At 30.9% G+C, this 16,284-nt stretch overlaps 1 protein-coding gene across 1 annotated transcript in view; it reads right to left on the bottom strand.

The window, feature by feature from the left end:
• Positions 1-16,284, bottom strand: part of LOC107446216 (A.superbus venom factor 1) — an 88,660-nt gene that overhangs the window by 67,314 nt on the left and 5,062 nt on the right. Inside the window, exons 3-7 of the mRNA XM_071186913.1 lie at positions 12,272-12,478; positions 8,852-8,922; positions 6,473-6,616; positions 4,065-4,107; positions 3,808-3,892 (exon numbers count right to left, since the gene is read on the bottom strand). Coding sequence (XP_071043014.1) covers positions 3,808-3,892; positions 4,065-4,107; positions 6,473-6,616; positions 8,852-8,922; positions 12,272-12,478 — 550 coding nt within the window. The remainder of the gene's footprint in view (positions 1-3,807; positions 3,893-4,064; positions 4,108-6,472; positions 6,617-8,851; positions 8,923-12,271; positions 12,479-16,284) is intronic.

Here is a 16,284-nt window from a genome sequence, read left to right as displayed (position 1 = left end):
TTGGTTATTAAAATTTCAGAGGGATGTACCAGTAGTTTTAAAGGCATTCCAAGCACGAGAAACAACACTTTTGTTGATCCCGAATTCTTCGGTGACACTGGTCACACTACGCCCCTCTTCAAGCTTCCCAATCATTCTTCCTCGAGTAAAGTCGTCTAAATGATTTCTTGAAGACATGTTTCACAAAACAAATCACTTGCACTTGCAGCAAATGTCTTTAACTATGGTGCTCTTCATCCTCTTATCACAACTTTGACCTGCTCGCGCCGACCCACAAGGTTTACGTACACTTACATCAACTACGACGTTTTATTTCTAAAATTTGCATACAAATAATCTTTCTACTGAATTACGTGCATATTATACTGCAATTTCATGGCTATCTTATACTTTGTTGGGGAGCTGTGGCCGGCCGAAAAACCACTTGTTGCTTAAGTTTTGCACACCAGTGTAGCTAGTGCATGCTCAGTGGGCATAAGAAAAGAATCAAAGATGACTCAGAATTCATTGAAAGCAAGCATATAATTATAAGCATATTTGGACAGCTAACAAGGCGATTACAATTCTTGCTTGATTAAACAATTTTTAATTGTTATATATCAATAATTACTTAATTATTTGTTTTTAAATAGAAATATTTTTAATAAAAAAATGTATACTCTTTAATTGATTAAAGAAAAAGCCAGGGGGGTGCAAGTGCACCCCCTTGCACCCGGCTGCCGGCGCCCTTGATTATGGGGTTGGTTTTTTCTTACACTATTAATAAACAGTACTGCATTTATAAACAGTACTGTATTTATAAACAGTACTGTACTATTAATTAAGATATTTCTCTGAGTATACTTTTATATCATCCATGTTTATAAAATCTGCTAATAAATTGTGGTATGGAGAGAATAGAAAGACGAGAGGCAGCGTACCCAACCATACATGTAAAGTTGCCCAACAACCGGTTCACTGGTGACGTACCTCCTGACTGTCACTTTACTTCCTATGCTCATGCGCTGGATCTTAGTACATATCATATTCTGCTAAATCTGAGTATGCTGTTCATTCTATAAGTTGTTTTAATGGTGTAGCGTACCACCACACCAAGCAGTTGCCCGCGTTAGTTACGTATTCGAAGAGTTGGACTTCTTTCTATATTCTTTGCCTATTTCTAAGCTTACCAATAAACTTTTTCCAGCCCAGCTAACTTCTTTTATGAATTGATTTTAATCTTTTACGCAATATTTATTTCTGACTCAGCTGAGGATTTATAATATCCAGTGTCAAATACTTTTTTTTTGGTCTTCTGTTGCGTTAAATATGTTTAGCTTTAGAGTTTAAATCAAGACAGAAATAAGAGTCAGCTTTTTGTTTCTGAAACACAAACCTACCCAACCTTAGTCAAACATTCTCAGAAAAAAAAGCTCTATGAAACTTAAGCAATTTGATCGGAATATGTCGTGAAAAACATATTAGTATACTTAAATTGTATATCAATATACGACACTAATATTAAGTTGTCTTTAATTTACTGCGTAAACATGTTATTCAGCATTTGGGACAAATAAATAACTGCCTACCTTTAACTATTATTTCATTTACATGAATAAGTAGTCAAATGATAAATACAATATTATGGTAGTAGAATAATTTCCCATTATTAATTCCATCATTTTACCGAGAATTTTGATCAATAGCTATTTTATTAACTTCCCGCAATTACCGATAATTTTATAATAACCAATTAACAATCATATTCGATTTTTAGGCACAAAAGCTTCGATTATATTTTGCTTATTAAAACGAAACTGATATTATTTGTTTAAATAGCAGCTTAAGTTATAGTCAGTGGTCATTTTGGACAAACAAAACTGAGTTGATAAGCTTTTGAGACCAAATCAAAATACAGAAATGTATTGAGTAAAAATTAACAATAGTTTAAAAAGCATGGAAAACCAAACATTTTTAATAGATTAATTTCATAATAATATTGTATTACTACTTTAAATCTCAGAATTGGTATCATAACTTTTAGACACCTAAATTTTAAACTCATTAAGATATATAGTAAAGAAAATTAAGCAGTAGAAACTCTCGTAGAAAACGAATAGGCATTAATTATAATTAAATAAGCAATAATTATTAAAATATTAAAAATAATAATTGATATAAATAAAATAATTGTTACCACGTGTACCAAAACTTATTTGTTACAGTGAAAGTAATAAAAAATTAAGAAATGATTTAAAATGAGTACTTTTTACTCCTCTAAGTTGGCAACATTCGCGTCCATACAAATAAAATAACAGCAGAAACATGAAATATACTTTATGCTTGACTGATTTCTTGGCCAAGAAGGAACAACTATTGCCCAAGCATCTCGTTGATCCATCTCTCAGCACTCATTTAAATTGCTGGTTCGAAACCAATTCCGGAACATGCTCTCAGAGAATTTCCGTAAAAGCAATATACACAAAACTGGGTTCAACCATATTTTAACTATCCCAAATCAGCCCAGGTTTAAGGCAGTTGCTCTCTTTAGACTTGTAACGGGCCATGACTGTCTGGCCAAACACCTTTTTAGTGTAAACATTTTTGACTGCCCTAAATGCAAGCTCTGTCGCCTTGGAGAGGACATGGACCTTCCCCATATTTCCGTCTGTCCTGCTCTCACCTCATTACTCTGTGTGGACGATACTGGGAGGCTGGGGCCCGTATGGGCTAAGCATGTCACTATGCATTCTATTNAGATCAGAAACACATCATTAAAAGGCAGAATGCTTTGGTGTTTTCAAAACAAAGCAAACGTTGCCACCGGCGGAAAAGAAATACAGTCAAAATCTGGGAGCCACGTAAGAGAACTATATATAATAGATGCTTGACTGATTTCTTGGCCAAGAAGGAACAACTATTGCCCAAGCATCTCGTTGATCCATCTCTCAGCACTCATTTAAATTGCTGGTTCGAAACCAATTCCGGAACATGTTCTCAGAGAATGTCCGTAAAAGCAATATACACAAAACCTGGTTCAACCATATTTTAACAATCCCAAATCAGCCCAGGTTTAAGGCAGTTGCTCTCTTTAGACTTGTAACGGGCCATGACTGTCTGGCCAAACACCTTTTTAGTGTAAACATTTTTGACTGCCCTAAATGCAAGCTCTGTCGCCTTGGAGAGGACATGGACCTTCCCCATATTTCCTGCGCTCACCTCATTACTCTGTGTGGACGATACTGGGAGGCTGGGGCCCGTATGGGCTAAGCATGTCACTATGCATTCTATTCTATTTATCTTTTTTTGCCTTGTTTTTCTTGTTATTTTATCCTTTTTGTTCTTTTAAATTGGCCTGCCTTTGGAAATAAAATAAAAAACTTTATGCTTGAAATATCTGCATTGTTTAAAAGTGTTGTGGAAAGATTCACATTGCTTCGCTATAACGTAAAAATAATCCACATTTGCGTATTCACTAATTAAGTTTTCGTTTGAATTTCTTACATGTTTCATGAATAGTGCAGAAACATTTCAAATGTTGCAACATGGAAAAATTGTGCTGCCATCTATTAATTAAAAATCTGAACAATCTATCAAAGATCAAACACAAAACAAAGCTATCCGTATATCAAGAAAAATACAATTAAATTTTGTTTCGCTTACAAAAATCAGCTCACAACTAAATAAATACGTCTGATCTCACGCCTTTTTTATGTTATTTTGCATCTGCTACATTAAGTTATAGAAAGTTCAACAATATAAAAGTTACTATGTGATTTTTTACATAATTTTATGATCTCAATTTCAGTATTAAAACTCTCTTCATACTTAGCTTGGACTGAAGCAGTAATAGTTTCATCACTTTCAAGAATAACTTCAGGTGCTTTAAGATCCACAGTAAAAGTTGGCAAAACTACAAAAAAAAATAATAATAATAGTTGATAAAGGTTCCAGTAACACTGATGTTTATTATTACAAATGGCATATCTCCAAAATTTCTTATATCTCTCATAAGTTGGAGTAAAAAAAAATAGTTAAAGGGGTGAAATAGGAAAAAAATATAATGATAGTAACTGAAAGCTTACCATATTCCTGCAACTCAAAATGCACAGTGGAATTTTGTTGCAACTAAAATAAAAATAAAAAAAACAATTTCACGTATATCCCATAAGTTTAAAAAAACTCTATATTAAATAGCTTAAAGTATGGAAAAGCTTGTAAGTCAAAGTAATTGGTTTAGTTCGGAAAAATTTTTCTTGCTATTTTCATTGCACTTTGCTTAACAACTCAAGAGAAATATAAAATAACATTACCAATAGTACTTAATAATTAGTTTTTTTGTGATAATGAAATAACTTGATTATAAAACTGTTTTCTAGCTAATTATGAAATGAAGAGAAATGTCAGATTTTAATTTGTATGAAACATTATAAATAATTTTCGATTAATTGAAATAATACACATTAAATTTAATTCATTGTTGGTATTCGACTTGAAAAATATCAGCGAAAGAAACAAAATACTTTACCACTCATAACGGCGAAAAAAATTCTGGTTAAATTGCTCNCAGTGAAAAGTTTTCGAAACTTCAGTAGTCAAAAAAGTATACAAAAACTAGACGTTAAGAACGTATCCAATGAGCGAGCAAATCAAGCATCGAATTGTGAAGCAATCCGAAATGAACTGCGAAAGCAGTTCCGGGGGTTGGCGAGCGCCAGCGAGCAGGGGGCGAAGCCTCCTAGTTATTAATAATTTTCGATTAATTGAAATAATAGACATTAAATTTAATTCATTGTTGGTATTCGACTCCTTGCATTTAATTTTGAAAAATATCAGCGAAAGAAGCAAAGTACTTTACCACTCATAACGGCTAAAACAATTCTGATAAAATTGCCATTCTTGTATGTTAATGACTTTTCTAATTAAAAAAAAAAACATAATTCTTGTAATCGAACCTAAATATACAATATAAAAACCATTCAATGGATAATTTTTCCGTTGGCGTGGTAATGGTTTACCGAAAATTTAGGTTTTCAAAATTATAGTTCTTATTACCGAAAATTATAGTTCTTATTACCATTTAGTGAAAATGCGAAAATGAAAAGTAAATTTAACCGAATAAATGGTTTTTATGCCCTGCTCTAAGGTATCATGATAAAATTTCAAAATTTTACCACATTTACTACCAGCATGGCAATAACAACATATTTTTTTGTTCATTTTACCATAAGTAATGACCAAAGTGCTTCGGTAAAAATTATTGTACTTTTTGGTGTTTCCATAAAGTCATATTCTAGTAGTTTCAACCGTACCATTGTTCTCAATGCAAAATTTCCGTAATTGTGGTTTGTGAAACTGCTCCGATTCTTTTTGTTTATTGGTCTTAATACGAAATAAAAATATTTATTGTAGAAATTTATCTAAAAGCTAAACTTTTAGAGTAAATTTTTTTTCAATGCATTCTTACTTTACAAAATATTTATGATATTAGGAGAATCGTTTAAGCAATTGGGTACTTGCACTTCGCGAAGAAGAAGATCATGGATACTCACACTTGAGGCCTATGACGTCAGCGTCAGCTAATCATTTATAAGCAAAATGGCGTCTAAAAGTTGTGCTAAGTTTCTCCACATAAGTTAGAATGCTAATAACGTGAAATTAATTAAATACAGCGCCGAATCGAACATCGAATTTATTGAAATATAATTCTTCCTCGTCTACGTCTTTTACTCAACTTAGATTTATTATTTGTTTATGTATTTTATTGTTACCGTGATATAGTTTTCTTTTGCATACCTGGTGACTTCGATGCAAAGTTAGTTTGTTTATAATCTATATAGTTTCGTGCCTGTCTTTGTGTTAAGTAAGAAAAATATCGTGAAAAAATTGAAACCTTCGTGAATGAATCTTTGTGTAACAAATGTCACTTAAGAGAAGTAATACTTGATTGGCTTAGCTTACTCGAAATAGAATGGAAAGAACATTTGCTAACGTAAACAAATGCCACGTTTCGACAACCAATCAAGATCGAGATACTCTCACTACGTCACTTGTCACTACGTCATATCCTATTGCATTAATGTTATAAATATTCAAAGACGAAATAATCTGTGAAATGCAATTGAAATAACATTGGATCTGAAATTTTGCCGAACTGACCTGTAAAATGTTCTAAGTGTGGAGTGCAGATTGATTCTAAAAGTGGTTACTTGATAAAAGGAGGGCTTAAGACAAATTTCTGATGCATATGCCAAATTATATATCAAAATATGCTTCTTTTTTTTGCACGAGTAAATAATAACATACTAGTAAAAGTTTTTAAAATAAGAAATAAACATGCATGCATTGGAATTAAGGAATGGCGCTATTGATAAATTTTTAGGGTGCAACTAAAACAAAAATACACGTAAAGCATTTATCATTCATCCATATTTATAAAAATTACATCTATAGCACCATTTTTAAAAACTAAACAAGTATAAAAAATGCTCACCTCATGGCCATAATTGACAGTAGCAGCCCACTCACCCAAAACAGGAAAAGTTGGAAATTTATAAATATGAGATATGAATACTTTCTGTGATCTTCTAGATTTTCTGTCAAAGAATGTTTCTTCTACAACAACATTTTGTGGATTCTAAAACATTAATAAAAGAGAAATTTTTAAAAAAATTTCTGCATTTTTATTAGAAATTGAATTTACATGGTCTAAAGTAATCACTGCCAGGAATCAGTTGCCATTCAAAAAACCATAAGCAAGAAGAGGAAATGCATAAATTTCCTCCCATATAAGTTCCAAACAGTCCAAAATGTGTTTAGATGAAGCCTGGTGTTTGTGGCACAAAGGTATGTTTTTAAACCCTCAGAAAAACGTAAACTCCTTAAGTGGCCACTGGCGAGGCTCGAGACGGTCGTACAGATTTTCCTATTACAAGAAAGGGTCAAGGCCTGGTCTACTACCCTGAGGAGGGGAGAAGTGCAGCTTCTGTTAGTCCTAAGACCGGAGCACCAATAGGTAGAAGACTGTCTTAGCTTCTTAACCTAAGGACGGATACCTGGATACATTACTGCCCTATATATATTTTTTTAAATCTTTGTCAAAAGCGTACATACATTAGGGATCTTAAACTAGTATTTTAGCGAGGAAGAAACAAAAGTGCTATCCAAATCTGATGAATCACTAGTGAAGAAGGTGGGCAAAAAATCTAAAACCAATCTATCGGCATCCTGAAAACTTAGAAGTGGTTTTCATAGCTATCCTTCAAGTCCTCTCAATATATCCACCGGCAATTAAATAGACATTTTTTTTCGCTTTTCTCACTACCAATTTGTTAAATTTTGAAGGGTTTTTTTCTTTTTTTTTTTTTGCACGAACATTAGTTTTCAACCTCTACCAAGCGTATTTTTTAACTTCAATTTTGATAATAGTCAGTAATTTTAAAGCAGAAACAAGCTCAATTCAACAACAACAAAATTTATAGCAATTGTTTTTTGACTGCTTTGGTAATGTCGCAATATGAATTAGCAAAGTTATCTCCACCAGAAAAGAAGATAACCAATTCCTAAATCGGAAAAAAAAGAGAGAAACGTGACTTGAAATAAGGTGATTTTGCGGGGTTTTTTTTTCAAATATCTCACAAACAACACTCTATATTGACAAAATGAAAATACAAAAGTTAGAGATGCGTAAATGCCGTATATAATGAGTAGAAATGTGACATGTATTTTGTTTTTAAAATGCTTACTTCATTATGAAAGTTAACCTAAATTGTCAACTTTTTAAATAAATTTAATTTTTTGCTAAAATTAGTGCTAGAATAAAGTACAGATGACAGAATGAATGACAAATGCTAAATTAATGCTAGACTGAACGGCAGATTACTTTATAAAGAAAGAGGCTTTCATTTTTAAATTTTGAAACGACCAGTCGGGTCGTGTTACATTAATATAGTGAAATCCCAATCATCCCAATTACGATACAATTATCCAAACGTTTGCTATAACAGGAGATTGCGTACAAAATGATTGTAAATATTTTTATATAACTATTTTGACATCATTTTAATGTGATTCTAAAAAAAGATATAGAAAACTGCAAGAATGGTTGGTTATTATACATGATTTTTCTTAATTATTTGAAATGGTGATTTCTAACAGCCTGCAAAATCACGTAAATACCACAGGTTTTAACTTGCAAATAAACTCCCCAAGAAGCTATGGATTTCACAAAAGTTGAGAATAAAGTTTGTAGACAAAATATGCATCCTACCAAAAAAATGGATCCTAAAATGATTTTTAACTTTGGAACAAAGTTCAGATCTTAAATAATTTAAAATTAAATAAACCTAAATTAAGTTATGAAACTTAAAAAACCAAAAAGTTTATGACAAACCTGCGCAAGTCGTTTTCATAAAAAGACTGTTCAAATATGGTCTATGTTTTTAAATGTCTTACATAAGATATGTTGTTAATAAATAGTTATTCGTATTGTTTAATAACACGGTATTGTTTAACAACACATTTTTACTATAATATTACATGCAATAAACTGTGATACTACGTCCTTGAGTCAAGATTTCAAAATGATCTTATCGGAATGAGATTTTTCTCAATTTAAGGTGACGATGTGCTTGGTGTTCATAATAGATAAAATGAAAAATTCAATCAATTATTTAAACCATGTAAAATACACGTCCTTGAGTCAAGATTTTAAAATGATCTTATCGGAATGAGATTTTTCTCAATTTTTACTGTAAAGATGTGCTTTGTGTTCATAATGGATAAACTGAAAAATTCAATCAATTACTTAAACCATGTAAAATACATTAAAAATTGCAATTGGTGGTTTGCAAAAATACTCTGAAATACTTACTCTGATTTGCAACTTAAAAGGTTTGTTTGATGGCAATGCATCCTCATTAAGGGGAATGATTCGAATGTGTGCTAGAAGCAAACAAGTAAATAAGTAAATTTTTAAATAAAAAAAACATAGATTAACTTTACACTTTGTGTATTTCTTATTTTCACACAACATTCAAGTTATTAAATTAAAATACCAAAACTCTTCTATCAATGAGCACGGTCGAACTACCAGAATGTGGTAAAAGTTAGGGTGCCTTTGGCTCCATGGGAACACCAAAAAGCACGATAATTTTTATAGAAGCACTTTGGTAATGACTTTTGTTAAAATTAGCAGTAATATATGGTATTTTTTACAGTTTTGTAAATTTACTATTAGTGGTAAAAAAAAGCTATAAAGTTGTAAACCAGAATCACCGGTAAACTGTTACCATACGCACGGAAAATTAACAGATGTATGGTTTAAACACTGCATATTTTGGTTTTATTGCCAGAATTATGAGTTTTTTACGAGAAATGTTATTACCATACAAGTACGGTAATTTTACCGTTTTACCGCTTCGTGTGGATTGTTGTTATCGGATGGTGTAATACGAATACAATTAAATATAATTAAGCGGCAAATATATATTTATTGCTGTTAAATGTTCAGGTAACGATAACTATTGCTTTTAAGCTATATTTTTATAAATTATAGTTCATTTCTACTGATATAAAAAAAGTGAAGCTTTCTTAATAATTTTAGTCAATACAAAACAATTTTACGTATTTCAAATATAATAAACTGTCTCTCAACCCTATGTGTTACAAAATTCAATTGGATACTTGCAAGTGACATCATCGTAGGTAAATCGTGACATTTGTCTGTGCAGAAGCCAATAAGCTTTGTCACACACGCGTGACGTCACTTACAGTTATCCAATTAAATCTGATTTAAATCACATGGTTAGGCTAGCTTCACTTCTCGAGTTGCAAGTATCCAATCCTATGAATGGGAATTTCATACTGTAAGAAACAGTAAAATGATATAAAATTAAAGTAAAGGAAAAATCAATAGGTAAGAAAAATAACGCTGTATTTACTTATTTTCTCAGAAAAAAATCAGCATCACTTAATGCATTTCTGAATCAAAGTATTTCCCTTTTGTTGAAATCAGGTAGATAAAACAAAATTGAATAGTTAAGCGGAAAAACAAGCTAAAGGATTTTTTTTAATATATTTAAAAAATAAGTGTCTATGCATACTGTAAAAAACGTTTCTCAAAATAGAGAAAAGTGTGTCACAGCTCCGAAACAAATATAGTCGAATTTGAAAACTCTAGCACTCATTATTGAGTACAGTGACATGTTCGAAACAGTATATACTTATTTCTGAAACCATGCCTATTCTCGTTTAAGCAACAAACTCAAAATAAGTATATGATGCATATCTTTTGAGATTATACATTTTGTTCAAAAATGAGAATATGCTTTTACCTCAAAAATGAGAATATGCATTTTCCTCAAAAATGAGAATATGTATTTTGCTCGAAAAAGAATATATGCATTTTGCTCAAAAATGAGAATATGTATTATTTTGCTCAACAAAGAATATATGTACTTTGCTCAAAAATAAAAATATGTATTTTGCTCAAAGAAGAATATATGCATCTTGCTCAAAAATGAGAATATGTATTTTGTTCAACAAAGAATATGTGCATTTTGCTCAAAAATGAAAATGCGTATTTTGCGCAAAAAAGGATATATGCATTTTGCTCAAAAGTGAGAATATGTATTTTGCTCAAAAAAGAATATATGCATTTCGCTCAAAAGGCGTAAATGTTCATGAATATGTATATGCTATATACTCAATAATGGGTTCAATCATGGGGTTGGTCATTAATGGTAAATGTTCATGAATATGTATATGCTATATACTCAATCATGGGGTTTCAAATTTGACTGTATTTGAATCAAAGCTATTTTAACACATATTTGTTCAATTTTCAGAAACCCTTTAATATCATCAGCAGAACACCGGAAAGCTGTTTAAAAGGAATATTTGTCTTTGTAAACCCACTTATTTAAAGACTTGCGATGAAATAATATTCTATACTTATAACCAAAATATTTATATTAAATTTAAAAAAGCACTTAATTTTTGTAAAATACATTCTGTAGCATGAAAAATGACTTATTTTAAAATATTCACAAACATTTTCTTCCATTGAATTATTCATTTTTCTCTGTAAAAAAATTCTTTTCTTAGTTCAGTTATGGTTTTTAAATCTTTATCATAAACTTTCTACTCGTACTTTAAATAATCCCGAAATTTTACTCGTATTATGGTATCTAATAGTATATTCAAATTTAAAATCATCAATGCAGTTGTTTAAAAAAAAATTTGATTCATTTACAAATAAATCAAATAGAAAGTTGATAAAAAAATGCAATCTTTAAAATTGTGACTAATATATATACCTTTTTTAATAAACATCAACAAACAAGGAAAATATGCACAAATAAAAAGCATATCTTAAGGACTTCTCTGACACTTATTTATAAATGCTTATACGGAAAAACAAAATTCTGGTAAAATTACAGTACTGTGTGGTAATGAGATTTCTCTTTAAAAAAAATCATAATTCTAGTAATAAAATAAAAATGCATGGTATTTAATTTATTTTTTTGGTAGGTTTTCCGATCATAAGGTAACGGTTTACCAGAAATTTTGTTCATCAAAATTATAATTATTATTACCATGCATTTAGTAAAAAATACAAAACTGGAAAGCAAATTTAACCTAATAAATAGTTTTTATGCCATGCTCTAAAGTATCATGAGAAAATTACCAAATTTTATCTCATGTTATAAAACTATATTTTTCTGTTAATTTTGCCGAAATCATTACCAAAGCTCCTTGGTAAAAATCACACAGATCTTTGGTTCTCCCATAGCGTTAATTTTACTATATTCACACATTAGGCATGGTTAATTTTATAATATTCACTATTAATAACAAATTTTGTTCAACCGTTCATAGTTATTATACTTGATAAAAGTTATTATAAATACCTTTCAGTTTATTGAATAAAATAACGAGTTTAATTACTTTAGTTCCACTTTTACCATAATTAACCTCTATAATTATTTGTCATATTTCAATAATGTTTTTTTTCTGATAATGTGCGATTTTTTAATTTATTTTGATATTTTGCAATTTTTATAATTTTCTCAAAAAATTTAAAAAATTCTAAATATATTTATTCATGGCTGTCATTACGCCACTTTCTACTAATTTTACTATTTATTTATGAAAATATTTTATAAATCTATTTTTAATACAAATTTTCAATTTTCAAAATATTAAATTCCAATTTTATGTACATATTTTAATATTAGACGGAAATTTTTTTCTTAAATAAACTAATCAGAATTTAATTATTTATATATACCTGTTTTTTGCTTTGGAGTATATATTGGTTTGTCGGTCTGAATGAATACATATCCAGCTTTATTAGTTATTGGAATCTGGATTTCTTTCTGAAACTGTTGACTGTTAACTATAAGGCTGACATATTTCTCAGATGTAGGATTCGTTTTAAAGAAATCAGCAGGAAAAGCAGCAGGATTCAAATTTATTTTAAAAATTTCAGGTCTTCCTAAAAAAAAATTAAATAAAAATAAATTAGTCAAACGTTTAAAGACTATTTTATTTTCGTTCACAAATAAACTTACGATTACAAATAATGGGAGAAAATACTTTAGATTCATTAAAGCTCTTTATTGCATTAAAATTAACTGCAGTAGCAATAAAGTGTAAAAACAGTTATTTGAAGTATTTTTTTACCCACAATATTTTTAATCTAAGGAGTTCTTCAAAGTGGTAAGACAATATGGTAAGACAATGGTACGTGGATTTTCATAAGTTTGGTTGATATATATGTGGGGAATGAGTCGTTATAGACTATGTCAATTGTCATCTATGAAAAGGTACCCCAACATAGATTCGAGTTAACATGTCTTATATACTAGTGAATTGTAGTTGTAATTTTGTAGTGGTAGATACGCTACAGTACTCACCCACCAGAATTATAGCAGTGATAGAATTTGATACATGGATATCTCTAGTTGCTGTATTTGTGACAGTCCGGGATAGCTGGATTAAGGTCACCGGGTTTTAAACATTAGTCATGAGAGCTGTATTAAGATCAGGCCGTAGTCACTCCTGTGTTGCCTTTAGCAATCGGGTATATGCAGGTTGACGTATTGTGTGATCGAGACGAGACTGAGTAGCAACAGTGCGAGGAGGTGGATAATATCGCAGTCACAAGTAGCAAGTCAACTGTTCAATGTGGACCATCTAACGAAGTAGGCGTGTTCAGATCGAAGTGGGCGTTACTGCCAAAATAGGCATGTTCACATCACGTCCGGGTCACCAATGTGGGGAATGAATTGTTATCGACTAAGTCAACTGTCATCTATGAAAAGGTACCCCGACATAAGTCGAGTTAACATGTCTTATATTAGTGAATTGTAGTTGTAATTTTGTAGTGGTAGATACGCTACACATACAATATTTAGTTCTAAGACACCTAAACCAAAAATATTAATTAATATGACAAAGTGATAGTAACTAAGGGAACGGGGGCCAGTGTGGATATTTTTACAAATTTATCAAAACACCATACTTAATATAACTTTTGACTCATGAAAATAATTTATAACAATAATTTGGAAGCTTACCTGCATTCTGGTTTATATCCGGAATCAGAAAAATGTCTAGTTTTTCATAATATTTTGTTTTAAAAAAAAAGTTGTTTTTGTCCATCCCATAACACGGGGTTAGTATGAACAAGCTATGGGCCAGTGTTGAACAAACTTGATAGCTTGTTGCGTAGTCATCTATTACAACTCAGGTATGTCCAAAGCCAAAATTAAATTGGTTGTAATTTAAGCCTTCTTTTCGACGAAATATTGAGACATTTTGATTAAATTACTAATTTGTAGTAGAGCATTTCACTATGCAAGCTCAGACATTTTGGATACAAATCTTTACATTTGTAAACCATTATTCAATTTGATTTGCTAGAAAAATATTTTTGAAATTTGTCTTTTATTTTATCAAAAGATCTGGTTATAAAATGTTTTATGAGATCCAATTCTAGTTGTCCTACTATGGAATTTAGAGAACTATTTCTTCTCCTCAAAACTGTTCCGTTCGTTACCGGATCGCGCGATATCGCGTTATAAAATTCTTTCCCACAGATTGTGTTAATAAATCACATTCAGTGGTAGCAAGATGCATCTTATCATCCAACTATTTCTGCAAAAATTATATTTTCTCGTGACAACTACAGATCAATAACATGACAATAACATAATTTGGTTAGAGTTTATCCTTATATTACTGCCCCCCCCCCTCTAGTCTAAGGAGCAATCTAAAATTAACCCCAACCTATTAATATTTCTTTCTCATTCATTTCTTATTTGATCCTCCCCAATTGCAAATTGACTCTTTATTTGAATTCGTATTTTAAAAAATAATTCAATTTATAGCAAATTTGTATCTTGATTTGAAAATTTTTTACAGGAAAAATTCAATTATAATTTTTTCAATTGTTTTACACCTTCGTAAATTTCTGGGACTGAACCTGTCTAAATGATTCGGTGTTACAACTTTTAATGACATCATTATTGTGCTAACTGGATCAAAATTAAAAATTTTAGCGTAACTTGCTCAGCGGCATTTTTTATTTCTTTCTTTTTTTATTTTTTTTTTTAACTTTTAAAGCATTGAGAAATAAGATCAGTTCTCTACATAATTAAAAACCAATCAGACGTGATAACCTAAATAATGCCAAACAGTGTAAATATTCATGATTAGTTTATATGTGAAAATGAAATTAAAAGGATGAAAATCTTATTTAGAATTTTCTTTTTCGACAGTTAAGTTTGAATGGGAGAGGAAGGGAATCTTGAAAGTATATATTAAAAAATTTTGTGATCTCCTTGCGGCTACCACAGGCTACCCATCAAACATTTTCTTCCATNAGTATTTTTAATCTTGAAAATGTTTCTCTTTATATTTTTTGTGTGACTCCGGAATGAGCACGGATAATCCGCAAACCGGATAATCCGCGCACGGATAATCGAGAGTGTACTGTATTAAAAAATTTTGTGATCTCCTTGCGGCGATCACAGGCTACCCATTGGTAAAATGGTTGTCGTCTAATTTTTTTTTAAGCAGCTTTATTGTGTTTTCATCTTGGACATCTTTAACTGTTGATTCTGAACTGCTCGGTACATAATTTTGCAGACATATTTGAATGCACCTCACACATATTCTGTGCAAATTCTTTTGATGATTGAACAGGCATGGAACCAGCCAATCGAGATCAATATTAACATTTTCGGATTGGTACAATGGTGTTCGAAGAAGATTGTAAGCTTCATCATACACCCGTTTCAGATTCACAAGCTCATATATGAAATGGGATTTGAAAACTAGGCTTTATTCCAATTTTACATGAATATTGAATAAATCATTGGTATTGCGTGGAAGACAGTCCACGGTCCTGTGCAAGTCATTGGGTACTTTGATAAGGGATCCTTTTATCCCTAATTGGTGATCAACACCAGGTTCTCGTATTTGCATGAATGAGTTCAGAGAGCCACCATTCGCTCTTCGGTAGGGTTCAATTCTGTCAACCATTTTGGTATTTTTTTGAGGAACGGGCTTCATGCTTGCGTTTACAAACGGAATCCTTTCCTTTTTCCGTTTGTGTATAACACTTAAGGTATTCTAGTCTACGTTCTTTGGCTTCTTCAGCCTCGGTAAGTTTAGCAGCAGCGGTCGCCATAGCAACGGAATGCAATAACGACGCATGCGCTCTGTTTACTAAGACTCTTGAACACAGTTGAAAAGTGTGATGACGTCCAAATAAGATGATCACGCCATCAAACAAGACTCATTTTGCCAATGGGTAATAAAAAATTGTTAAGTTTGCCTTTGGCTAAGAATTTCTCAGATTGGCAGCGGATACTTTTGATATTTGGCTAAATTACTGGCTAATAATTTGAAGTCCTTAGAGCCGGCCCTATATATAAATACATAGCATATGTACATCTATGGTTGACTGCATATATATATATATATTATTTTAGAACTTGTAGACAAATAAACTGGTTCTTGATAATTTCAATTGTACTAAATAATGGCTAATTAAAATTTGAAAACCTTTTTATTTTTTCTCACTGAAACATCAATTTGTAACAACTAATGAGCCTGATTTTTTAGAAAGACTAAAAATATAAAATAAGATTAAGGAAAAACCTAATATGACATTGTTACAAGTCAAAGCACTGAATATGAGAAGGATTGTGATGAAAAAAAAATTATAAATCGTACAAAAAAAAAAAAAAAAAAAAAAAAAAAAAAAAAAAAAAAAAAAAAAAAAAAAAAAAA

Source organism: Parasteatoda tepidariorum, chromosome 10 (genome assembly GCF_043381705.1).
Source record: "Parasteatoda tepidariorum isolate YZ-2023 chromosome 10, CAS_Ptep_4.0, whole genome shotgun sequence".
NCBI lineage: Eukaryota > Metazoa > Arthropoda > Arachnida > Araneae > Theridiidae > Parasteatoda > Parasteatoda tepidariorum.
Note: the sequence above shows the minus strand (reverse complement) of the source record. Positions and strands in the feature narration are given on the sequence as shown.